Genomic DNA, 27,473 nt, shown 5'->3' on the forward strand with positions numbered 1-27,473 from the left:
AATGTGGAATTGTCAAAGGAGTGGGAAGAAGTAGGATTTATTTACCGTATTTTCCGGACTATAAGGCGCACCTAAAAACCTAGAATTTTCTCAAAAGCCGACAGTGCGCCTTAGAGTCCGATGCGCCTTGTATCAGGACAAAGTTTTAAAATGGGCCATTCATTGAAGGTGCACCTTATAGTCAGGTGCGCATTATAGTCCGGAAATACGATAAGCCCACCCCTTATCCAATTTAACACAAACAGAGTTGTTACTTAACATATTACTGTCAGTTACTTTGACATGAATAGAAAGGAAGAAAAAAACTGAATTAAATTATGTAATTTCAATGTGTTCGTAGCTCATAAGTGTCAATTCTTTAAATTTCTTAAACATCTATAGGCAGTTATGATTATTTTTTTGGGGTGGTGTCTGTCAATTATTCACTTAAAAATTGACTGTAATAATACTTTAAACTGTGAATATACCATGAAGTCTGATTCAAAATATCATTTCAAATGAATTTTAAAGCTGAACCCTAAAAGAGAAATTGCTTACGGATGAGCTGTTTAGCAAAAACAAAAACAAAAATCACTGGAACTAGATGTCGCAGAAACTCGCTGTAACCTCCACTCGCAACTCTATCTTAACTCTTCTTGCCAAAATAATCACAATGAGGCAAATTTGTCAATAGTGAACCACGAATATACAGGGGATTCCTATACACGTTATTTAAAAATAGTAATCGGGGAAAACGATACAGTACCAAGAGAAAATCAACTCAAGCATCAAGAGCAAGCACGTAACCTTGATGATTTGAGATCCATATCTTTTGATTATGAGAGATACATGTTACATCGTGCTGCCGATGCCACAATGTCTAGTCAAAAATTCCAATCATTGAATTGACTAGTATCATACCAGTTTTTATTTATCATGCTCTGAACATATTAGACACAGTTGAGTGTTGTTATGTTTGTAAACAGTGCTTGGTAGTCATTACTGTATTCCTTCTTACACTTGAGAGTTACGTACTATATGGTTTAATGTAATGCTCGCGTGAAGAGTGAGAGTAGGATGCTATTTTAGATGATGTGAATGCTTCATTGTTGATGTTCTGGGGTCTCAAGCTTGTATGTTTACAATTTCCATCACTGGAAACACACAGTTGCATGTGATCAAGGATGCAAGTGGTGTGGTGTTGTGTCAGGTCCTGGCTTGTGTGTGGCTGGTAAACTTTGCATTATCAGCGAGAGATTTCAGGCTTGATCAACTATGAAAGTGCAAGAACATGATGGGAGGACTGTGGCCCATTGATAGCTAGCTTGTATTCATCAATTAAAAGCCCATCAGTTCATGCCTCACTTAGCAATCTTGCCATACTTCAATTCCTTTCATTTTCTCTTCCTCCAGAAGTATCATTTGATTATTTTCAGCATTTCAGCCTCAGAAACAAAAAGAAAAAAAAATAATGATAATTTTGCTCAGGGAATTGCAAACATGATAGATTGCTTTTAATGAAATAAATTGTGAAGAAATTTTCCATTTTATAAATATATCTTCACCACAAAATCAGCAGTGTTATTTCAACACTTATGGAGTTAAATGTAATACTTCAAAAGTGTCTATATTTGGCCACACTAAATATAGATAAAACAACACTTTTAAAAGTGTTATTTAAGTATGAGTTAAAACAACTCTGGTGGTAGTTAAAATTTAAAACTATTCGACAACTGGTCAGTGTTTTTTTGTATGATTTTACCCTACATTAGTGTGTAGTGTCAAATTCGTATACCATTTATTGTTGTACCTTTTAACACTCAAAACGGGTCCTAGCCCAACTTACATCGGGCGAAAGGCAGACTACAAGCTGAACTGGTCACCAGCCATTTGCAGGGCACATATAGAGATGAACAACCAGCCACACCCATATACACACTGTCACTGAGCGGGAATCAATCCTACGCTGCCTACACACAAGTCAGGCAAGTGCACCACTACAGCATCAGCAACCAATTTTTTAAATGTATTTTCCTTAAATATATTTTCAGAAATGGCTTAATCACAGCTACTTTCAGGGCTTTAGGAAAGTCGCCTGACTGAGGTGAGCAATTGGGCACTTCACAACATTATTTTTACGCATCTGAGGCAGAGACGTAAAGTCTTGTTTGAGGGCAAGTGGATTTCTCAGTGTTTTTCTTTGTCGTTCCTGTGGCCTGTTTAGAGAGCAGGATTAGCGTGTGCAAACAAGCTTCACTGAAATGTGCAAAGGCCAGAGCTAACAAATAAGGCAGCTCCCTTTCTCAGGGTCTCCAAGATGCTATGAAAGTAAGACCTTCTCACCATTGTGAAAATGTGTCTGAAATCCTGCTGCTATAAAGCATTTTTCAGAGGAGCTAATAATGTTGGCTCCACTTTGCCCTGCATATTCTTCTCATTTATTTACCAATGTGAAACTCAATTGTTCTGCATCTCCTGGCCTCCTCCTCATTCCCCGCTTCTCTTATTTGATTTTGTATGCCCGACATTAGAATTTCAAGTTGTTATTTGGAGATTGGAAATGTATAAATTACAAGTCTCATGGTCTTTGCACATGACTATTTCTACCTCACTGTTTGCCTCGTTGGTGCTTGACCTCATATGGAATTCAAGCCTGATTTGATTTGCCATGCAAATCTATTTAAACTTCTGTATGTCATCCTTGATCACGCCTCTAAGCAGATTTACTAAAGCAGCACAGTTGTCTTTCATTTTTCTGGATGGACAAGAGTGGATCAAGCCTGTGAAAGGACCAATATTGTTGCAACTGTGCAATGATTGATTCCAGAGTGTATGCATGTGTGTTTATGTAGACAAAGTGTTAACACTGGGAAAAAGTGAACGGGGGTATAGCGGTGGACGGGCATTGCTGTAATGTGATGCTTGCAGTCCACTTTGTGTAGTTATTTAAAAATGACCGCAGAGGAGTTCATTACACAAAGATGAATTATAGATTTAATGTAAATTAGAACTGAAATGACATTCATAGACTCATACAGTTCAGGTCCATTAGTGGACTCTCTTGAGATGCGCTTCAAATGTTAAAACTGCATGGTTCCCTTGTTTTTCTCTTGTAAAATGTAACATTAGTCCATCAATACCATAATATTTTATTGCTAAACAAATATGACTGCTCTGTGGTTAATACAGGAGCTTGGGATTCATTAATCATTTAAATTCATGAATATTACATATTGTCCTGAATGGAATAAGATCACTTCCCTAGTAGCAGCTCACTGATGAAATGGACTATAAAGCATGACACTGTAGATACACTCATAACCATGAGTGGAAAAATGAAACAGTATTGTGTTGCGGCCTCCGTATGAACGCTGCAAGGTAAAGGAAGCCTCGGAGTCTGTGTGCCAATTCACCGCATGCGGAGCTCCGTAAATTTTCAGTAAGGTTTTTATTATTTGTGGATGCAGCGTGGTGTATTTTCATGAAGTTGAAGAAATTACACCCGACAGACAGGAAAACGTCAGCAGAACTTTTTTTTTATGAAAACATATTACATATCGATAACATACAGACCTCACATTTCAGCTAACTACATAGCTTGATATGAGTCGGACATCTAAAAGACAAAATGAGCAGGGAATAAATTAAACATGACAAAATAAAACCATTTAAACACAAAATGCACGTACCCATGGTAGAAAAGCCAAAGCCCGATAAATGAATGTCCAACAAACGTATCAATGTGAATGAAATGCATGAGTGCCTATTGTTTACAAATACCGTAATTTTCGGACCATAAGTCGCAGTTTTTTTCCTTAGTTTGGGGGGGGGGGCGACTTATACTGAGGAGCAACTTATACTGAGGAGAAGTCGGGGGCCGGCGCTCGGCCAGGTGGCTGTCCGGGGACAGTGGATGGGGCTCGGACATGGCTTTTACGCACGCCCGGTCCTACTCTACGGAGCTCTCTTTCACCCCCGTGGACGGAAGTCGGCATAAAGGACGATCGATGGATTTAATGAATTGGAGTGACACAGATGGTTTTATAAACGTGTTATTTATGTAATAGTTATTAGAATAACTCTGAATGTTACGTCAGGCCCGTTCTCAGCTCTTCGTTTGTGTTTATGTCACGTTAGCATACTTATCGTTTAGCCTGTTGTTGCTCGTTCATGTCTGTTCTTGGTGTTGGATTTTGTCGAATACATTTCCCCCAAAATGCGACCTATACTCGGGAGCGACTTATGTATGTTTTTTTTTCACGTTATTGTGCATTTTATGGCTAATACGACCTATAATCAGGAGTGACTTTTTGTCCAAAAAATACGGTACCTCTTGAGATACAAGGTTGTTAGCACGTGAACTGAAGTCTTCAGCGTGAAACCCTGTGATCTTGTGGTGCAGATTTCTGGACTCGCACTGCACACCACCGCAGTTGGTATGCATTGCAATCCGTTCATGACGTCTCCACAAAAAGCACAAACAGCAATGCAGTCAGTGAAGCACTTACAGTAAGTAGTTGCATATTGTATGTGTACTCGGGGAACCATCAGAATTCCCATGTTATGTGTGCATATTGAAGAGTGATTAGGGAGACATAATCAGGTTTGGAAGAAGTATTATTCAGCAGTAGAATCCACTGTTAAAAAGCTAATTATTTCAACTTGCAGGCATTTTTAGTTCTTTGAATAATAACTGCACCGCTCTGAAATGGTTCTGTTCAAGCCTCTCGTCTGGTGTTGTTCTAAGGTGCCACACGCTGACTCGTCCTCCAGAAAACCCATGTGTCTTGTTTGAAGTGAGCTTGGCTCTAGGAAACAACCTCTAGGTTTTGACATCAAAACCAAGAATCAAGCCCCATAATGGGCACCCCACTGTGGGCTAGAATTAGAGGGAATAACCCCGACCAGCAGGCTTACGTCTCTAAATGCAGAGGGCTTGGAGGACACAATAGAGGCTGTAAAGCACATAAGATGGGGGAGAGTGCAACATAAGTGAGAATGAGGTGAGAGAGAGCATGTAACCCAAGGGTGGGCAATTAATTTTCCAAAGGGGACACTTGAAAAACTGGAACGGTTGTTGAGAGCAACACCAATATGGTAACCTTAACCGTGTTCCAAATTAATTCAACGCTTGAAACACATAAAATTGTCTTATTTTAGTAAGACTTGTGTAGATAGAGCTATGAGATATAGTTCTGTCTGCATATGTATCGTAGCATGATACAAAAACATGCACTGTAGGATAGGACCTTTGGTTGTCTAAATCACTATTTTGCTGTGTGGGATATTGGGTTGGCTCTGTTGCAATTTCTATTATGTCATACTTATGCCTTATGTCATTCTTAGGCATGACTAATCCATGTATGCTGAATCCAACCCTTAGACTAATTCAACACTAATTTAACAGTTGCATTAAGTATATGTGAATTGGTCATGCCTAAAATAATTGGCGGCCGTGAGTCAGCGGGTCATTTGGTAACTGGAGGTTTGGCGGATCGTCTGTCTGAGTCATGTGTTGTGTCCTTGGGCAAGACACTTCACACACCTTGCCTCCAGTGTGACAAACACTGGTGTATGCTTGGGTGCCAAAGTTTAGTCGTGGTCGGAGGGCCGTAGGCGCACACTGAGAGCCAGGCTTTTGCCAGCCTTCCTCAGGAAAGCTGTGGCTACTTGTGTATTTTACCACCACCAGCGTGTGAATGGGTAGGACGAATGCATCCACTGTGAGCGCTTAGTGTATAGAAAAACGTGACATGAATCAAAAGTTTTCTTTATTTATTTAATCGATTACTCGACAACTAATTGATTCAACAAAGCCAGTCTGGATTTCAACATCTTTGCACATCTTTTCAAATCATATTTAGGATTTCTAAAGGTATTGTAAAGTAACGCTGGTTGCTTAATAGTAAAGGTTTTCAATTCACCGTATTTTCCGGACTATAAGTTGCTACTTTTTGCACAAGCTTCGAGCCCTGCGGCTTACAATCCAGTGCGGTTTATGGATTTTTCACATTTTTTTATGATATTGTATGATTTGTACATATTTTCTTATACTATATGGAAATTAAATATTAAAACACCTGCAGCTTATAGTCCAGTGTGGTTTACATATGAACAAAACAAGATTTTCTCCCAATTGTAGCTGGTGTGGCTTATATTCAGGTTATATTACGGTAAATTAATATGTCCCCCAACAGAGCAAACAACAACAACGATCGAGCCAAGGACCGTTGAAACTGTTGAAATGCATATTATTCGGACAAATCACCGATACTTGCCAGCTTTTGGTTGTGGAAAATGGGGAGATTTGTTTTCCCATCTGTGTTTGGGCCCAAGGTTTCTCTGCCAGTTTGTGAAGTTTCTTGCCTTACATGAACCACACAAAGGGTACGGAGGTATTACTCTGTTTACCATTGAGGACAGTCGAAAATATAACCAGCATTGTGTTATAAAATGTGTACCATTTTCGGCTAAATAATAAGGTTACATTGCAACGCATTGACAAGTGTGCACCACCACCTTTACATGCATTCAATAACACTTAAAATGTAAAGCACTAGGGCTCGGGATCTGACTGGTTGCCAAAAAAAATGGCAGTATTTGTCCATGTAAATGCACATAGAAACGTTCATCAAGTTTTTAAAATTCTGAACAAGACCCCTGCATTATCTTTCTTCTAGCTCTAAAAGAGCTGCCTGGTGACAACACCACCTGGCTTCAGCACGACAACTGCCAGGGCCGTCATTTCAACGGTTCTGAAACTTTGATGTGTCATTACTCTGTTTAAATCGATTAATTATATTCCTCCTATCTCTGTACATCATTTCCATGGTGTAACATCATCATGTTAAAAACTAACAAAATATTTGTATTCCTTCAACAAGCCCGACCGTCAATTTAATGGCTCTATTCATTTCCATGTAAATCTTTTGCACTGCTGGGACGCTGCTGCTGGGTTACCATAGCATCAATTAGTTTCTGAGAAAAGCTGTGTGTCACCATAGTTCACCATAGTTCATAAATTTAAAAAAAAAAAAATCTTAAGTATTGATGAGACTGTGTTTGAGGAGTGATCGCCTGATGGCTTGACTGACAGTGACTCAGAGAGAGCAGTCTCCCCCCTCGGCCCAGAGTACATGTCGCATCACATTCCCCACAATATAAACTGGATACTGAGATTAGCTGGAGAAATGACTTCTGTCATGTGTCAGAAAAGATGGCAAATATACCAATTCCTCTCGCTTTCTCTATGCAGAAAATAAGAGTGTTGCCAACATTAGGACCAGAGTTAATGTTTTGAAAAGTAGATGCCAGGGGTGTCAAAAAAGTTGCTATATATAGTGAAAATGTAAGTGCAAAGTTGGCAGCACTGAACACACAAGTCATAGCCTTGTCCCGTCCACACCCATGCATATTAAAACAAAAACACAGCTTTTACGATTAAAGCAACTCTTATTTCCATGATTTATTTTTACTGGGCTGGTCAGAGACTGTGGATGTAGCCTGTGGACTATACTTTGCCCATGTCTGATGTAATCTGTACTGTAATGGAATCGAAGAAAGGTTGTTTGAAAGAAAACAGAAGAAAACATTGCACATGAAACAAGGGCCAACATGTCAATCTCTATATATATATATATATATGTGCTCCTTCTGTGTGTATCCTGCAACATGTCAATCTATATATATATATATATATATATATATATATATATATATATATATATATATATATATATATATATATATATATATATATATATATATATATATATATATATATATATATATATATATATATATATATATATATATATATATATATATATATATATATATATATATATGTGCTCCTTCTGTGTGTATCCTGCACATGATGGTGAACAAGGCAGTTCACAGGGTGCGTGATACGATGCCTTCATTCGTGCATGTAAGTGTGTGACATACATGAAACAGGACAGAGGGCCTCTGAGGAGACAAACGGCAGTCAGTGCCTGCAGCAAGCTCAGAGCTCACGGGTAATGTATACTCACACCCCGCTGTACCAAAGAGAAGGTGACACCAGTCAATCCCATTCTGACAAAGCAGCAGAGATAATAGTGGGCTTTGATTTCCCACAACATGTCTTGCCAGTAGAAAGGAAAGGACTCAGGATTACACCTCATTGTCTGTGAGACAAAGATAATTATGACGCTGTGTGTCTGGTTTACTGAGATTTCACATAGCCACTCTAACAGACTGTGCACATTGTTGGTGGATGTGTAACTCATGATGCACTCAGATTGCATGCAGCATGACGCGGCAATGTGTGTAAAAGTGATGCAGACAGCCTATTTAAATAAGGTTTTTCTTTTAACAAGCTTTGATAACACTGCTCAAAAGCTACATTTATTCAGTGATAGATTTATGTGTCCCCAGTTATTTTGACGCTGACTTAAAGAGAATCTTGATTTTATTTCTAAAGCGTCAGGTTTTTGAAATATATGGGTTTTAAGTATGATCTATAATATCTTGTGCAATACAACATTTTACCATGCATTCAAATTTATAAGCTATGACGTTTCTGGAAAATAAAATCTATATGTTGCTGAAGCTAAGTCTTAATTGATAAATATTATTAAATATACTGCTATATTACATATTTACTTATCACACTATATTTATTGTAATGAAAACCCGATGCATGAGAGAAAAACAAGGGCAATTTTGAATCAGTGAAAACAAATCATCCAGAACATTTTACTTGCATCTCTGATTTAAAAAAATTAAAATAAAATATATATTTTCTGACCAGTATTTTCACTAAGGTGAACCTGGGAGAGCAACACAAATGTGGTGACATTGGGTAACAGCTTCCATAAAACCAAACCTCTGTGTTTTTTTAAGTAAAAATGATCTCCAAGACTTAATAAATAAAATTACAGCGCTCATACATTTTATTTTGTTATATTTAAATGGTTGCCTTTAAATCATTGAGCATAGAGTTTTCTTGAGTTGTGTGAATGTCACAAGAAAAGTAAAGCAATACAAAAATATCTTAGTAGCTCCAGCACACCTCCGACCCTTGTAAGGAAAAGCGGCTCAGAAAATGGATGGATGAACGGATGTGTCGGCAGCCAGTCTGGACGTGTGTACCACTCCTGATACGACACTAAAACTTTGAAGCAGAGTATGTTTCATAAATTCAATAAAAGCAATTTAATCAGAAAGGTGTGCTTACAGATAAATGTATCCTTTGAGTTCCATCAACAAAAACGGGGAGTCTACTTGCTATTTTTTTTATTAGATGTGCCCAACTTTCCTTGTGTTGGCCGAGTCACTTGAATGTAGTTATATTTTGATGACCGCCAGAGAAGTATAAAAACATTTAAAATGGACGATATAAGGACCGTATAAAGCTAAAATGACTGGCGTGTAAACCTTAGCACTAGTGATTTGACAAATTTCCGTGACAAATTTAAAGGCATTTGATAATAAGAAATCGGGTTGTTGATCTGTATAACTGTTTTTTTACAGTGTCACGGATAGATAGGATTGTTTTTGATTTGGAAAGGGGGAATTTTGCAGAAGCTCCTTATCCAGTCACTCACAAGTCAAAGTGTGGCCGGACACTGTAGTAGAATAAGTGTTTGCTTTATTCTCTTTTCCATCCAACATATAGTAGCATCAAAATGACACCGCCTGATATTGTCATCTGTGTATTGCTTCTTTTTTTAAAAAGTGTCAATAGACTATGACGTGTGTGGAGAATGCATGGTGACCCACTGACGTAAATTGACGTGACAAAGGACCCCTTTGGCTGCCAAAAACTTGCCATTCTAAAAAAAACAAAAAACAACACTTTCTATACAACGCGCCTTCAGGGTTTACGCGATTCCCAGATTCTGGTCCGTGTATAATCAAGACTTAAGTGTACTTGTCTTTTAATGCTCACTGTTGTCTGCTGGCACCATGTTTGAAGCAGAATCATTTCTCGCTTTCTTAGTTGTAGGTTTAAAAAAAAAAGTCCACTTTCATGGACATTCTTCACCAGTAAATCTGCTGTTTTTGCTGCCTAACAGCACTTATTTTGTTAACAGTAAATGTTTTCTTTCAGTCTCTTCGCAAATTTGATAGCTTTCTGGTAGCAACTTACAACTCATTGCAATGTCTGTTGTAACTAAATCTAACCATCAAGTTCAATATAACGTTTCACCGTCACGTGGCACTGGACTTAATGGCAGCCTCTGAAACGGGTAAGAGAATAGGTAGGTGCTTTAGTTAACAAGAGAATGTGAGGTAAGCCAGATTTGGCCAGGTACGACCACATTTTAGGGTTGCTCTATTTAGAGTGCGCATCTGGAACAAAGGTGGAAGGGAAAATCCATTCATGCAAAAGCCATTGTTACATGCTTTTGTTATCAAGAGGGGGACAAACAAGTAGGAATGATAGGAGAGTGAAGAGCTTTTAATAACGACACGAGTTACAATAGCATCTCCAGGGGGGTGAGAGTGTGTGTGGGATGAATGGGTAAAAGAAATGTGGCCCAATTTTTGATTTCAGTACAAGGTAATTTTTTGTGTGCACATAAGAGTTTGTCTAACTGAGAAGGGTGAGCATGAGAGCAAGTGAAATAGTCTTTCAGGTGGAATGAAAACATTATTGTATTGGTAGAAAGGTCAGCTGTATACTTGGATGGTATCAGGTTAGTGGTGATCACCCTTTGCTGCATATCTTCGAGGTATTGAGCAGGCACACTCTAATGGCTTTGATATATGGACTACAGGACTCCCTGAAGAGGTCAATACCACAGCACTTTGTCTCTATGAGCAATGACCCTCTCAAGCTCCATTTAGAAGCTTTATATCTGCCGGAAATACTTCAGACTGGGCATAGTACCTGAAAGCTAATCAGCGGTGACTTTGCATTAGGGACGAGGGGTGCCATACCCCAGCACATCCAGGCATTTTGGCAGATAGTTTCCTTTTAGAGTTGCTATTCAATTGCAAATGCAATTTTAATACATTCATAAATACAGACATACGTACTTATTTTAACAGAGACATTTGGAGAATACCTCCTTTGGTGATGGGTGTCTGTCAGACCTCCTGTTCCTGTCAGGTCGTACGTAGTCCAGTGTCAGGCTGCCAGTTTGTCATTCAAACATTTTATAGTTTATGAGGGAGGTAAGCCAGGTAAGCCATCAGTAGTGATAGGAAAATAATGGGCTAAAAAGTGCACTGACTTGTCATTTTTTAAACCTTTTTGTTTGAACCCACAGTGCCATCTCAAGGAGTCAGAAAGCACGACAACTGCTTCATGAAGCAGATTTGAAGCGCCATTTTCCAGTGGCAAACAAAGGCCAGTGGGAATAAATATTGCCATTGCTTTGCCTGCTAATTAAAGTATACAGTGTTAATAATAATAATTAGGGCTAGGTGATTATGGAAAAAATAATAATCACATTCATTTTGATTCACTTTGAACATTTCAAAACTTCGTATTTGTTCGACTCCCAAAACTATATTACACAAAACTATCATCACCTCTATGTCTTTATTACTGCACATTGTACAGTTTATTATTGGACACTTTATTTAGTTAGTTACAAAATGACCTAAATATCATATCATCATCATTAAAGCCTTTGGTGCATTGCATCTTGTTAGGGTTGTCCACTCTCACCCCCACCCTGCTTCTCTCAATAAATATGCTCTTGCAAGAATCCAAAGTCAGACTTCGTTCGAACATCGCTGTATGCACATTGACGAACGATCTCTCCCCTTGCAAGTGCTCAAAGGACATACTGTCTTCCGTGTGGTTCTTGCAAATAAGTTAGAGTGAGCACCACTCTAACACGTCTTTACACACATTCAAACACACACTACAAAAAAGGGTCTCTCTCCTCCTGTGATTGTATTTTACTTATTTTGTTGTTCTATTTTAATTTTACAAGTCTTGGGAATATGACCTCAATTATTTCTCCTACTTTGGGCTTCAACAATTCAATCAAATAATCTCACACTTATTTTGTCAATTAATCATCAAATCGGACAAAAGTAAATGGGTTGTAATTTCCAACCCTTTCATAACAGGACATTATTTCAAATTCACAATGCAGTAAATACACATAATTGTGTGTGAAGTTAATAGTTTAGTTTGTATCATCTCAAAGTATATGCACACATGTTGATCATCACTTTCTAAAGAGAAAGGGACAATTATTTGCAAGTAAATGTTTTATTAAACAGAAATACGTATAATAATCATGGACTTTCCTGGACAACTACAGAAGTGTCAGAATATTTACAATTGAGCGTCTAAAATTCCAAGGATTCAAATAATTTTTAATAAAAAAAAGTTCCCTAAACAATTCATTGATTCTATGTATTAATAATTGTTAATGCATTAGTTGTTGATTTATGGATTAATTTTTGCACTAATATATATTTCTTTTTGCAAAATTTTATAATTTCTGACAAAAGACCTTTGTTGTTCATATTCAAAATGATGGCACAGAGTAGTCTTCTGGTTTGTAGCACACTGTAGATCAATTCATTTAAATAAAAATGCCACTGAAACTGATGAGAATGAAGCAAGTAATATATAATCACATATTCTAGCTTGCGAATCATTGTCCTCACAAATCATTTTTAGCGTTAAAAGCCCATTGCCAAAGATTTCAATGTCGTGGGAAGATGAACAAGACTAATTAAATGGAGCTGAAAGACATCACTTAAGTTGACCCAAATGAGGAGAGCATTACTGGTCTGTAAGTGTTTTGACATTACATAATGAAATGGTGAGTGAGTCACTGGGTTTATTAAGAAAAGAGACACAGCAGCAGTGTTGATAAATCTGAAACCTGTCAATAGTTGTCTGAAGAAGACTAACAAACAAGAAAACGTGAAGCTAAACTATAGCCCCTTATTCAAGTTTTCATCAAATGCCTTCAGACATAATTACGGTTCGTTCCGAGTATATCGATTTGGAACTAACCTTTGGTGTGAAATATCAAAGAGGGCAAATACTGTTTATGAATGTCTAGTGTAATAGGAATGGGCAGATGCTGCAGTATTGTTCCGCAGTTTTCAGTAACTCACTTCCTGTTCTATTTTTTTCTCCTACCTTGCCTATTCAATCCATCCTTTCATTTTCCTGCACCGGCTCATCCATTTTTTCCTCTCCATTGTCCTCTTCATTCGCTCACCTTTACCCAACCCTTCCCCATATCCCTCCCTCCAGACTCTCTATTCTGCATTGTGGCTGTGCTGAGTGATTAAGTGGATGCCCTTCAAACCATGGAGGAGATGGACAGTAAACCCTACCAGCCGCTGTCTAAGGGCCGTCATGAAATGGAGATGTCCTACACCAGTTCATCTGATGAGAGTGAAGACGGTCACGCTCACCAACGCTCTTACACCTCCCGTGAAACCCTGCCTGACTACACACATGAGCTACGCCTCACGCTTGGATCACACCGTGAAAGACAGAACAACTACAGCCAAGCTCAGCCAGGTATTCCATGTTCTCAGGGCATACAGCATGTTTACCTGTAAAAGTCCCTCACAGAAGCTGGATGTATCGTCTCAAAAGGCAGTCAAAGAAACACACATATGTCCACACACACATACACACACACGCACACACGCACAGACTGACAGACACACACACACGATTTTAAAAGGGCCTATGTGAATTACCCATCACAGTCGACAATGAACCAGAAGGACAGTTGGGGGCAACCAATTACCTCTTCTCCACGGAGGTGATATTTCCCTCCCACAGCTAAACTGGGTCAGCCCCAAACCTCTTTGGCCTCACCTGGGGTGGAACACCACCCTTCATTACACACACAGACACAGACACACGTGAGGTAACGCTGACGCATACACACTGAGAAATTCTTCCCTGCCGGTGACAGGAGGAGAAATGGGCCAGGGCGTGCTGTGATGGATAGCCTTTATGCAGGTCATGTATGGTGTTAAGAGAGAAGCTGTACCTCATCAGGATTGTGCTGCTGTGCAGGGTTCACTGTGATCAATAGATGCACTCTCTGCCACCCTAGTGTCCTGCTTTTCTGCAAGACCATCCCACCAAGCTAACAAGCAACATTAGCCAACCTCAACCGTTACAACCATACGGACAAGCAATTTTATGTTTTAAATACCACCTACTATGAACTTTGTCATATTGCTCAACATGTAACCACCCACGGTGACCATCAGTCATCGCCGACGCGTGCCAGCATTAGCCTATATTAAGTTTATCTAGCTTCCCATGATATTTAGAAAAAAAAAAGAAAAAGCTAGTCATTACCTTACCATATGACTTCGATGACGTTCATCACATCATATGGCAAGTTGCAAACGACACCCGAAAGCAACTTTTCAAATCTCGGTGAAGGCTGGTAGTATGAAGCACATCTGTTCATCTTTGGGCAACAGAGTTATATAAAGCATAGCTTGCCTAAGTAACCAACTGTTAAGGGGGGCATTGCCTCCAGTGACATTGTTAATGGATGACAGGGATCAGCCAATTCATCTTAATTCCCAAAGCATATTATTCACATTTCCTTTCATATACGAGCCAGCCTTTCGTTTTTGTTCTGTTTTCTATTTCCTGATGTCACATCCATGCTTTTATTTTAAATAAATTTAATAGTATATCCCGGCAAGTCTGGCAACTGAGAAATATCCTTTACTTTGAGATGCTGAGGTCAGGCACAAAGGTACATATATCGGATTCTTTGCCAGTAAATAAGGCTGCAGACCATAACCATTTCCCTTGTGTGATGTCAGCAGAAGAAATAATCATCACTGTCCAATGAAAATCTGTTTTCTTTTTATTAGTTTTTAGATTTTATTCGTTTTTAAATTATTTGCCAGTTTCAGTCAATGTTTTACTTACCCAATTTAATGTCCGAGATCTTAACATTAACATCATTTAACGTCATCATTTAACAGACAGACAGACAGACAGGCAGGCAGGCAGGCAGGCAGGCAGGCAGGCAGGCAGGGAGACAGACAGACAGACAGACAGATAGATAGATAGATAAAACTATTCAATGCTATCTTACAGTACTTACTGTACTTTTCAGAATTTTTTTCTGACTTTTCAAACTTAATTGGGTCCAGAGCACTTCAATCAATAAATTACCTACATAGAACCTGTTTAACAAAATATAGTCAGCCAAAAGACCTAAAAAAGCTGCAAAAAATGCCATGATCCAAAGAAAAAGAGAACAGAGGAGAAATAAAGTGACATCAATCCATCTGGAATGGCTTGCAAAGACATTTCTTAAGGTTTTTGGACTCCAGTAAACCACGGTGAGATCCATTATCCACAAATGGAAAAAAAGATGGAACAATGGTGAACCTTGTCAGGAGTGGGCGGCCTACAGAAATGACCCCAAGGGCACAGTGAGGACTCATCCAGGAGGTCAAAATAGAAGTTAAAGAACCTAGGATAACATCTAAACACCCGGCTAATGTCGGTGTTCATGACTCAGCAAGTGAAAATGGCATCTATGGCAGGGTTCCAATGTGAAAACCACGGATGAACAAAATCAACATGTCTCGTCTTTTATAAATAGAATGAATACAAATAAATAAATAAATAAATAAATAAATAAATAAATAAATAAATAAATAAATAGGTATTACCAAGATTTTGTAAGAACATTCTATAAAATGGCAAGAGAGAAGTTGAACTTATTGGATGGTTAAAAAAACAGCATTTCAGGAAATTAAACATTAATGTAGTAACCCAGAATTCAGCTCTTTACCACATAATCCTGAAGGTCAATTTGAAACCTCAAGCTTAAAGCACATGGATTCTGCATTCAGATTCATGACAAATGTTGTATGTCTTATAGGGCACTCAGTGAAAATGCATCACGGGAACTACATTCATCAATCATTATATTTAGTCATAACTTTTTAATTTGTGCGATTCACTAAGTTCACTGATTGGCTGGGAGACAACATAAACATAAATATTGCTCATGCTCTTATTGCTACATGTGTTAAATGACGCCAAAGCAGATGAGTGTGTCATGTTTAAACCTAGTTTGGCTTGCTTGATTTGAATTATGGCAGCTGGACAGCAAGATGGTGCTATTTAGAGAGGTTTAAGTGAGTGAATCAAACATAATCAAGTGGAACAAGTCCTTCATAGATTCATTGTGGAAATTGTACTCTTGAACAAACAAAAGGTAAATGTGCTTGTCTCAATTAGATGAACGACTGAATTTGAGTGAAAAGATCAGTGTTTTTGGGATACAACCAAATTATATACACATTTTATTTTCATCGAGTCCATAGAAAATGACTGCCGACATAATTACGGCAACTTTTTTTTCTATAACTGAGTTTAAAATCCTAAGGGTTTAGCTTGTCTGTTGAAACAAGCAGTTGTTTTTTTCTTGTACAATTGCACACAGTTTATTCTAATCTAGACAATGACAATTGTTTTGCCTAGTTTAAATCCAGAAAGAAAACATAGACTGCAGGACACAATGACAGTTATCCCAGTTGTCAATAGGTCCACGTACAATGCTGGGTTTTGTATTCACACTCTTCTGTGCTTGTATCCCAACTGGGAGAGCGTTTTCATATTGTGCATATTTTGAATGTTTTGTTCACAGTGTCTGAGGTCATAATGTAGGTCATAATTTGTTTTTCCTCTCCTGCAATACAGACAAATTATTAATCCCACTTGTCCATTAGTTACACCAACTATACTAATTGTGTTTTACATCAATGTAATTGCTCAGCAGCATACATGATGAAATCTAGATGGGAGACACTATGTCCTTCTACGACTGGGCTGTCCAATCCCGGTCCTGGAGGGCCGCTGTCCTGCATGTTTTACATTTTCCCCTTGTCCAACACACCTGATTCAAATGTTCAACACTGAGGTTGACATGGAAAACAGGCAGGAGAGCGGCCCTCACGGACCAGAGTTGGAGTTGCCTGATGTAGGACTAAACATTTATTACATTAACTAAACACTGAAGTAGGAAATATTAATTTTGTCTGCAGTCTACATGGTATCAATATAATCCTTGTGGATTTCAATCCATGCCACCATTTATTTTAAATTACATGGACTCCATTACTGCCACATATAAATTCTATAGCAATCACCAAAGCAGCTAAAGAAGAACATTTATTCAGCTGGATCAAAATTGTTCTTCTTCAAAAAAAGGAAATCTCAATTGAATTGAATTGAAGTGTAACCGGAGGACTAACACAGTTTATCTTATGTTCTCAGATAACAGGTTGATTCTTTGGATTGGAGGGCGTTCTATTACCTGAAAGCATTCGAGGCTCAATTTTTCCCTCAGTCTGAGTCAATATTAATAAGGTTTGATCTTTATCTGATCTCTCACCCCACCAAGGAGAATATAGATGAGATCAGTGCTCTGTTTGAGCAGCAGTTCAATACATCTCAAGTTCAATAACACACATCAGGTAGTCAGAACAGAATATGGCTGCATTGCAAATGTTCCAAGGAAATGAAGGCTGGCATTTTGGCCAATGAAACTCAAATGTGGTCAAAATTATGATATAATGACCCACCTTCCTTTGAATTTTCAATTATGTATGCATAGCAAATAGGCATGGAGGCAGTTCATTAAAAACATGAGTGGGGTCAGACATTGACCACACACAATCCTAAAAGATCATCAATTAAATTAATTCATCAATGCATTATGCTTGTCTTTCGAAAAAAGCATTCAGACACTGGTTGGCAAATAAAAGAAATACACATGAACGGAATTATGGAGTTTCCTATTTGTAGTAGTTTTGTCCTTGAGTCTGCTGGACTTTCTTTATGATTTTGGAATAGTTTTATGTCACTTTTTTTTCCGAACTAACCCCAAATATTGAGGGGGGCATGCATGAGCCCGGACTGGCCCTTGAGTAATTGAATAATGAAAAGGCATGCTCCTCCTAAACTTTGCTCTGTATTATCTAGATCTGTTGTCCTTTATTATTATAAGGGAGGTATGTTCTCTAATGCTTGCTTTGTTTGTTTGCTGAAGTAGAAAACAAACACACCCTAGCCTCTAGCTTTTTTTGTCTTCAGTCTCTCAATGTCTCCCGTCTTTCTTCTTCAGATTTAGATTTCTGCAACGCTGCTCAGATGAGGAGTCCAGACTTTGTCCACCAACAGCAGCAACAGAACCATCATCATCAAGAAGAGGAGGAGGAAACATTATGCACTGGACCCACTGCTCACATCCACAGCCGCGGCTACTCCCTGGGCGTAGGTTCAGATTTGGACACTGAGCCGGAAGTGGAACCATCACCCGCTCATGGCCTGCAGCACATGTGGATGCGTGGCTTGAAGTCTGAGCAGAGCTCCTGCCTGACAAGCCGCGCCAACTCTGCCCTGTCTCTCACCGACACCGAGCATGACAGGAAATCTGAGCCCGATAATGGTGAGTGATAAAACCTCTTTTCACACTCCATAAGGAGATTGTCCATCAAAGCCAGAGGAAATAGAAAATTTAGCATAGCATAGTGCACCTTGATGGTGCATTACTGCGCATGTAAGTGCCGTGCAGCCTATTCTGAAATCCAGCAACTTCTATAATTTCCTCCAAAATTGCATTTTCAATATACCATCACATTGTGTACTGAATAGAATATAAATCAATTTTGAAACAATATGAAAAAACATCAAACACTTTTCATGGCTTAAGTCACTGCCTTAAGCGATTATAGGACTCAAACTCTGTTTTCAGACTATTGCTTATTACTTAAATTCTTCTTTCTTTGAAGTTGCCTCTTCAGTGTTCACATACTGAGTATGTGATATTGGTCATTCAGCCTCAGCTTGCGCCATAAACCAGTTGGGGTATATATGATAATGAACACCCATATGATATGATTTGGGGAGGATTGGATAGCCATTGAAAACTGAAGAAGATTTAGCTTAAGGTTTTTTTGTAGGACGATTAATCATTGGAGTAGGTATCTTCAGTAAGTGGTGACTGTCGGCTGCTGGCATTCGTCTCAGAGGGAGGGCTTTATCCTGGAAGGAGAGAGACATTGTGAGGTTAAGGTAAAGAAATGAGCCCAACTGGAAAGGCGTTTGGGATTGAGCCAGCTATCTGTCTTGCACTGGCGGGCTTGGCTCCCTGCAGATGGAGAGTTAGTTAGAGATGCGCACAAACAAAGACAGAGCTCTCCAACACCTCCCCAAGGGCACTGTCTGTTTATGTGCTGTAAAAAAGTGGAACGTATTCAGAAGCTGAAGATAACATAAAGGGGGTGAGAATGATGAAGAGAAGGGGAAAAGGTAGAGACAGTGTGAACAAAAATGCTAATGAGTGAATACAAATAGTAATGTATATATAATTAGAATGCGTATAAAACAGAATGAAGAGTTGATGGAAAAACAGGTAAGAGGAAACTATGTTCAACAAAGAGGGCTGAAGTGGAGTGGAATAAGACAAAAATTATGCAGGAACAGCTTTAGGGTGTGCTTGTTTTTGTTTGGGATGCACCCAGGGGTGCTCTTTAATGACAGCCTGATTGGAAATGGAGTCGGCCTAATGCAAAATCACACAGCGGAAGGGGAGCGAATGAGAGGGAGGGAGTGGAAGTGCTTGGAGCATTACACGGTAATCAATTTGTGATGGCTGTGTGCATATGGACCAAAATAATTATCATTTAGGATTAGACCCTCCATCTTACGGGGTCAAAAGTAAGGAGGAAGATAGACAGGAATGCAGAAGAGAACAGCAATTACGGATGGAGGTGGCACAGGTGAGACGAGAAGATTTACATGTTCAAAGCAATTGGCTTAACTGCTGCCATGCACCATGAAAGCTGGTTTATGTGTGGATTTCATCAGTTATATGAAGGACTAAATGTCCAGTGGCTTTCTGAACCTGACATATTCTAACTCTTCTATTTCTTTTGACTCGTACTTCACCACTCTCTTGAACTGCTGCTATCTGTTACTTGGCAACCTTTATTCCTCTGCTCTCATTTATTCTCATCCACTTCCTGTCCATCCCACTGTGACACGTGGCCAGGTGTGTCCATGCGTGGCATCCTCTAATAGGAAATACATTATGGATGTCACACTTCTCTCCACAACAAAGTCGAATACTCCCCTGTGCTCACGTCGATAATAAAAGTAAAAGCCTCGCAAAAAAAACAAAACATTTAGCTGGAATCAAAAACCTTACATTGTTCCCTAAACGAAAGTACATTTTAAATCAGAAAGACCTTGCACTTCCTTTGTTTTCAAAGCACATCCTCTTCTATTCACGATGTCCGCTTTAAACTAGCAGAAATCCATTTGGTCCTCGTCTGATTGAAGGTAGCAAGTCAATTTTGTCAATGCATGGTTTGTTGGTGTCTTATGAGGGAAATAGAAAGAAAAAAGACTACGTTTTAAAATTCAATACATGCCTGCCTGTGTTTTATGTATAAGTCATTTATAAAAAAAGTTAAGGCAGTGTTTGAGTCTGTATGTGTGTTTGTGTCCATGTGGCTGCGTGTGTGCTTTGAGGAGTAGTACTGTATGTCCGAGTGTGACAACTCCCTTGAGGATGGCTGAAGGCATTTCAGAGCATCAGTCAAGCCTGCTGACAAACTCGTAAAAATATCAACCTCTCCATATTGATGATAAAGAGTACTATGTTAGAGTAGAGGAGATTGGCAGTACAAAAGACAAAATAAGGTTCAGCTGAAGTTTACCACTGACACTCTCACTGGCACATGCGCACAGCACATGCGGTGTTATGACCAGAGGAAAGAAAGCCTAAAGGCCGTATTGTTGAACCAGATATGGGTGAGAACAATTCGACAACATCTGTTCAGATCACAATGAATTCTTTTGGAAAGGGCACAAATTGCAATTTATTTATATCCATCCATCCATCCATTTTCTGTACCGCTTTGTCCCCACTGGGGTCGTGGGCATGCTGGAGCCTATCCCAGCGATCATCGGGCAGTAGGCGGGGGACAGCCTGAACCGGTTGCCAGCCAATCGCAGGGCACACAGAGCCGAACAACCATCCGCACTCGCACCGAGGGGGAATTTGGAGTGCTCAATCGGCCTACCAAGCATGTTTTCGGGATGTGGGAGGAAACCGGAGTGCCCGGAGGAAACCCACGCGGGCTCGGGGAGAACATTCAAACTCCACACAGGGAGGGTCGGAGGTGGAATCGAACCCGCACCCTTCTTACTGTGAGGCAAACGTGCTAACCAGTGTGTCACAGAGCCGCCAATACATACATATATATTAAAAATATATATATATTAAAAAAATATATATCGTGCGTGTGTGTGTGTGTGTGAGTGTGTATATATACACATACAAATACACGCACACACATATTTGGTGCTGTCAGGCGATTAGAAAAAATAATATACCTAATTACTGCTAATTACTTACTAATTCAGATTTGTAATTAGCTAATCTAATTAATCACATCTTAATCCCATATCTGATAAAGGTCCCCAAGTAAAGATTTTAAATTCTTGGACATTACAAAATTGTAGTGCATGTCTGATCAGTTGCATAAACCAAGAAAAGAAGATTAGAAATCCATTTCAATTTTGTTGTTGAAGTGTGCATGATAAATGAAATTTAAAAGAAAAAAGGAGCACATCATCAAACTAACTAGGCCATGCACATTATTAAAAAAATGCAATACAAAAAACGTTACATAAAATACAAAGCTGATTTCATACAGCAATTCAAAATTCAAAAAGGATTTAGCCCATTCCCAGCAATATATGTATTTTTCATACGACATACATTACTGATCAGTACGTCTCCCATTTGGCACTCCGTCTTAATCTGGCTCTGCCGTCATCCACAGTCAGATGCTGCTGCAGACCTAACTCTTCCTGAATTAGACACTACTACAGTGTCTGCAGAAAGCAATGAAAACACAAATACCACACAACACAAAAGAAAAAAAGAAGAAATTACTTTTATCTCTAAAAGACAGATTAATGGGGAAAAATTACTACTTGTACCCTGCAGTACTTGTCATGCGTTGTCAGTGAAAGTCAAGTGAGATATTTAGGAGGAAAATGATATTGGGGACCATTTAGATTTGATACTAGTGGATTGAAATCCTGAGATGTGGAAGAACACATGACTCTGAAATGTTGCTTACAGCACTCCCAAAATGAAATGCAAATTAAGTGACCGTTTTTTCCGTTCTTCATTTCAAGCCCAATGTCTATCTTTATGGATTTACCTTTGTTCTCATCTTTTTTCTGACACCCTGGTGTGGTGCAGACTACCTCCTGGCATTAACACACTGTTCTTTTTATGCTTCTTCCTCTGAGAAGTGAGATTAGAAGACACCTGCAAATTCCATCAAATTAAAGGATTTCTCAAATATCAATGCAATTATCTTGGTTCGCGTAAGAACTTAATTCCCCTTTCTCCTCTATTATTTTACTTTTCAAATTTGACTTCTCATATTTGTTGATTCTTGATATATTATGGTGTTCCACTTCAGACTGAGATTTCAGGTAATGGTTGGAGGAAAATGGGTTTTGAAATTGCTTCAACTATTTAGTGTTCCCAAGTTACCAATCACATCAAATGGAGGCAGTAGCATTCAAACCATGCTTTATTTGGGCATATTTCAATTGATGTTGTTTGTGTCACCTAGTAGAAAGATGACAAATGACAATTTAGAAAACTGCTTTTTTCGTGCAAAATTCCAGAACAATCACATTTATTGTACTGCTCACTGGAGACATAAGATCGAACTTTGTTGAAATATGTTACAAATGAATTTATCTTAATTGCGTCAAGTTTGCCATGTGTTCTGATTGAACCTGGTTATTTCCTAATTCATATTCACTAAAATCAAGAACAACAACAACACCAAACAAATAGCTCACCCAGTTCAAGATCAGCGGCTCAGCTGACTTTGGGAGGAAGGCGGACCACACAGTTTCCAGTGTGTCACCAGTTATTCATAAGACACATGCAAGACAGACAACCTTTAACTTAAGAACAGTCGAAGAAAATCAAATGCACCTCAACTGTCAACAACTTGTCTTTTACTGTACATACTGCAACATAATGATGTATAGCCTGTGAACAAATGTTGATCTTACATGCCCCATTATTTAAAGGGATACATCTTGGTCAAGGAGACACATAATATACTGTGTATATTGTAGCTACAGTAAGTATGTGAATACCCTACACACTTGAAACAGTTACAATTAGTATAAGTCGCTCCGGAGTACAAGTCTCACCAGCCATAAAATGCATAATAAAGAAGAAAAAGACATATATAAGTCGCACTGTATAAGGCACATTTTGGGGGGAAATTTATTTGATAAAATCCAACACCAAGAACAGACATGTTATCTTGAAAGGTAATTTAAAATAAAAATAGAATAGGCAACAACAGGCTGAAGGTACGGAATGCTAATGTTACATAAACACAAACAAGAAACTGAGAATGTGCCTGAAGTAACATATTGAGTTATTCAAATAACTATAGCGTAAATAACATGCTAACAAGTTAATCGAACCATCTGAGTCACTCCAAATCATTAAATCCCAACAAATCTTCATTCATTGCGTTACTTTTAAGCAACTCTTCTAACCCTGGAAGTAGAAGATGCAGCGCTTCCTCTTCTACGTGGCTTACGTCAGACTCATCGCCAGTTGCAGTTCCAATTATTCCACAGGCCTAGAGCGCCCTCATGCAGTTTAGTGTGAAAATAACATGTGAAATGATATACCATGTTAATAATTTCACACACAAGTCAAATGAATGAAATCCCTCTAATGCTGCGGGAACTTTCCTCAGATGATGGGGCGTGTTATTAGACGGTTGTGATTGCACAAGTAGCAGTAAAACCCAAATAGAACATTTGAACTTCATTTAGGGTTAAATTAATTAAATTAGGTATAGATTGTTGAAGCACTTTAAATGGTGGCAGATGAGTGCTGAGTCCCATTTAAAATGGGTTTGATTGTGTGAATGTTTGGTTAATTCTGAAAACAGCCACATCCGCAGTTCTAAAAAGATGTGCACACACATCAGTGTGTTACATCATCCTATTTGTTTATTTGTTTGTGTACCGTAATTTTCGGACTATAAGTCACGGTTTTGGAGCTCTTCTCTTCCACCTTTGTGGCTGGAAGTTCAGTAGTTGTTGGCTCGTTGAACTCTTGTTTTGTTAAATAAAGAGCTGTTTACCAAACCCACGTCTTTGCTTGTACTTTGTTAACAGTACAATATAGTTATATGCTAGATCTGTGGAATAACGACAAGGCTGACGTTATGGCCCACGTGCGGCGTTGTTGACAAAGGACGAGGAATTTGATCGATGGATTTAATGATTTGGAGTGACACAGATGGTTTGATAATATTGTTGTAATATGATAGTTATTTCAAATATACTTTATATATCGTTATATGGGTCTGTGGAATAATTAGAAATGCAACTTACAACGGGTCCGACGTCAGCATATGCGGCATTGTTTACATTAAGCAAGATGGATGGATTTAATGGAGTGACACAGATGGTTTGATAAACGTGTTATTTATGTAATACTTACTTGAATAACTCTGAATGTTATATATATATATATATATAAAAAAAAAATTGACTGTGATGAGGAAGTACAAAGACAACGAGGAAAAGACGAGCATATAATAATGGATTAAAAAAAAAAAAATTCTAAGTGGCAATTAATATAGTAATTGAGTCTGGTATATATATATATATATATATATATATATATATATATATATATATATATATATATATATATATATATATATATATATATATATATATATATATATATATATATATATATATATATATATATATATATATACCAGATAGTTGAACTGGGGCCTGTAGATGTTTTATGTTAAAATGCAGCTTTCTTTATTTTGAAAACATAATTGTATTTCCTCAACTTTAATTCTCAAACATGAAAGAGATGTCTCTCGTCTTGATGCCCAGGAAACTATCTGTTAAACTTATTTTTTTCTTAGTTCATATTGTTGCTGTTTGTCTTTGTCAAGGGTAAAGCAAAAGAAAAACAAAAAAAACCAATGGTTGCTTAAACCTAGGGAGAGTAAGTGCCATACAGTATGTCAAAAAGGGTTGTAATAAGCATGGTCAGTTTTTTTTTTTCTCATCATCTCTCTTTTTTCTATACTGTCTATGAGTTGCTGGAGGTTAGGCACAGAAGACACAAGCAAAAGTGCCTGAGTGGAAGGGGAAAGAACTAAACACAACTGGCCTAACCTCATTAATCAACAAACATACGGCTTAAAGATAGCATACAAAGATGATAAAACCTTTGTTGGTGAGCAAATGTTAGACAAATGTTACGACCAAATGAATTCTTTAGTTAGTAGTGAGATTATGTGATAGTGTTTGGTGAAAAAAGACGAGAATTTACGCAGTATGTCAGCAGGGAATCTGATGTTCCCGATTTCACTTCTTCATGGCACAATTCTGAGAATTATTCAGACTACAGACTTCTAATTAGCCAAAGAGGGAATTACAAATATTTCATGTAAGCGCTCTTATCCGGCAATGTCAGATAAGTCTCGTTAAGCAGTGCGAATGAGAAGGATTTCATGGCTTTCTCCTTCTTGAGTTGTGAATCTGCAATGCCCTCGGAGATAAAGACATCTGCAGATGTGCCAATCAAACCGTACAAGCATGCATGCAGACATGCTCCTGTTCCACCCGGCATAACTTTCCGAGTGTGATTGCGTGCATCTGTGCCTATGTGAGTGGCAGTCTAAGTGGCAACAGCAGACAAACGGCCACATGCTCAACCTCGCTTTTTGCCTCCCCAAGGCCCTGGGGGGGGGGGGTTTGCAGTAATGGATTTGTCTATTAGCTCGTAAAGAACATTGCTCAGTGCCATATCGATCATCTGAGCTGTAACGTTTAGGGTCTTTAAGTTGTAGAGTTGATCTAGTGGTACACAGACTCCCCTGGCTATTTTACTAGAGTGAGAGATGATCAACTTAACCCCGGTGCCATGCTTGGCGAGAGGAAACACTATAAACCCGTCCACTGGAGCCAGAAACCGTTTTTATTGAACCTGCCGATCGGGCATCCATAAGAAGCTGCGGAGCTTCCGTGAATCAGCCATATGTTTGATTCTAGCAGAGTTTTGATGGTTTGCTCCTTTAATGGTGGTCTCATCACGTCGTTAGCCGTGTTGACAAGCTGTCAGAGATGTGGACAAACTCCCGTTTTCCTAATGATGGACCTTAACAGTCCACTGGTCCGAAGGAAGGATTACTGGACTGCACAGCTGCTTGATGGACATTGCTTGGCTTTTGTGTTCATGTGTGAGAAGAGGACAGAGCTTTTTGGTATCTATCTACCCCCCCCCCCCCTGCCATCCCTGCGTGTGAGTGTGTGAATTCAAACACCCTACTCCATTATCATCTTGCTGCCATGGCAACAGTCATTGAATCAGAACATCAGTCGCAGCTTTCATTTCATGCTATCCACTGGCTGCCTATAGGCTGCCTGTATACATAAACAGAGCTCGGCCACCATGCTTTCCAATTTAATAAGCGGTCATATAGCCAAAGCTCTACAATCACCTACATAGTGGAGGAGGTGAGAGCCGAGCTGTTTTTAAATAAACAATGGCATAAGCGGGCCTTGATCTGTTTCTAGCTTCAAGCGCTTTTAGCATATTTTAATATAAGCAGGGAGCAGGGTGAGTGGCACATGAAAACGCTGAAAGCCAAAAGGAACAATAGCTCCGTCAGTGTACTGAGAGATTAGAGCAAGCCAGAGTGGTTTACAGTGAACAGGAGAGACTGACTGGGGGTGGACGACACATAGGTGCATGTATGGTCACACGCGCACATGCTCTCAGAAACCCACACACTGCTGAAGGGGGCTATGTGTGTGTGAAACCATTGGAGGTGTGTGTTTTGTAAAGGCATTAAAAACGTTATGACGACCTAACTGGACTTAAAAGGAAATGGCATTCAGAATGGAAAAAAGGAAATTAAATAGAGTAATTTCCATCCCCTTTTTTGTTCAGATGACATGCCTAAAGAAAACACAGCAGTTTTTTACGAAAAAACAGATGATCAAATGGCAAAAAAAGAGAAAATAAATCATAGGATTTTTTCATCTCACACAACATTGTGATTGGATGGAACTTTTGCCGGGAAAAATGTTGTCTCCTGCTTTATTTTTACTCTGCTAATCATAGTTATCATACAGGCCAGCATGAAGATGTATTGCTTGCTTGTCTTGGCAGGATCACCATGGCTAAAAATCTGGGTGGATAGATTTACAAGATGAATAAAGTTTTGGTTCTGTGGGAAATGTACGAACTTACACAAATCCAAAGTAATATAGTAATTGAGTCTGCAGGATCAGTGATGAATTACTTTCCATGTGCCCAACCACAGCGGCCAACCTAACATCATCCACGAGACCTTATCATAATTTTTACTTTGCAAATGCCCATCTTCTGGATGTA

The 27,473-nt window shown here is 38.8% G+C and overlaps 1 protein-coding gene across 1 annotated transcript in view; it reads left to right on the forward strand.

Annotated features, from left to right (window-relative positions):
• The first annotated feature begins 13,260 nt into the window (after nt 1–13,260).
• Nucleotides 13,261–27,473, forward strand: part of tenm1 (teneurin transmembrane protein 1) — a 175,665-nt gene continuing 161,452 nt past the window's right edge. Inside the window, exons 1-2 of the mRNA XM_085905448.1 lie at nt 13,261–13,477; nt 18,087–18,410. Coding sequence (XP_085761574.1) covers nt 13,261–13,477; nt 18,087–18,410 — 541 coding nt within the window. The remainder of the gene's footprint in view (nt 13,478–18,086; nt 18,411–27,473) is intronic.

Source organism: Syngnathus leptorhynchus, chromosome 2, assembly GCF_054491065.1.
Source record: "Syngnathus leptorhynchus isolate UIUO chromosome 2, UIUO_Slep, whole genome shotgun sequence".
NCBI lineage: Eukaryota > Metazoa > Chordata > Actinopteri > Syngnathiformes > Syngnathidae > Syngnathus > Syngnathus leptorhynchus.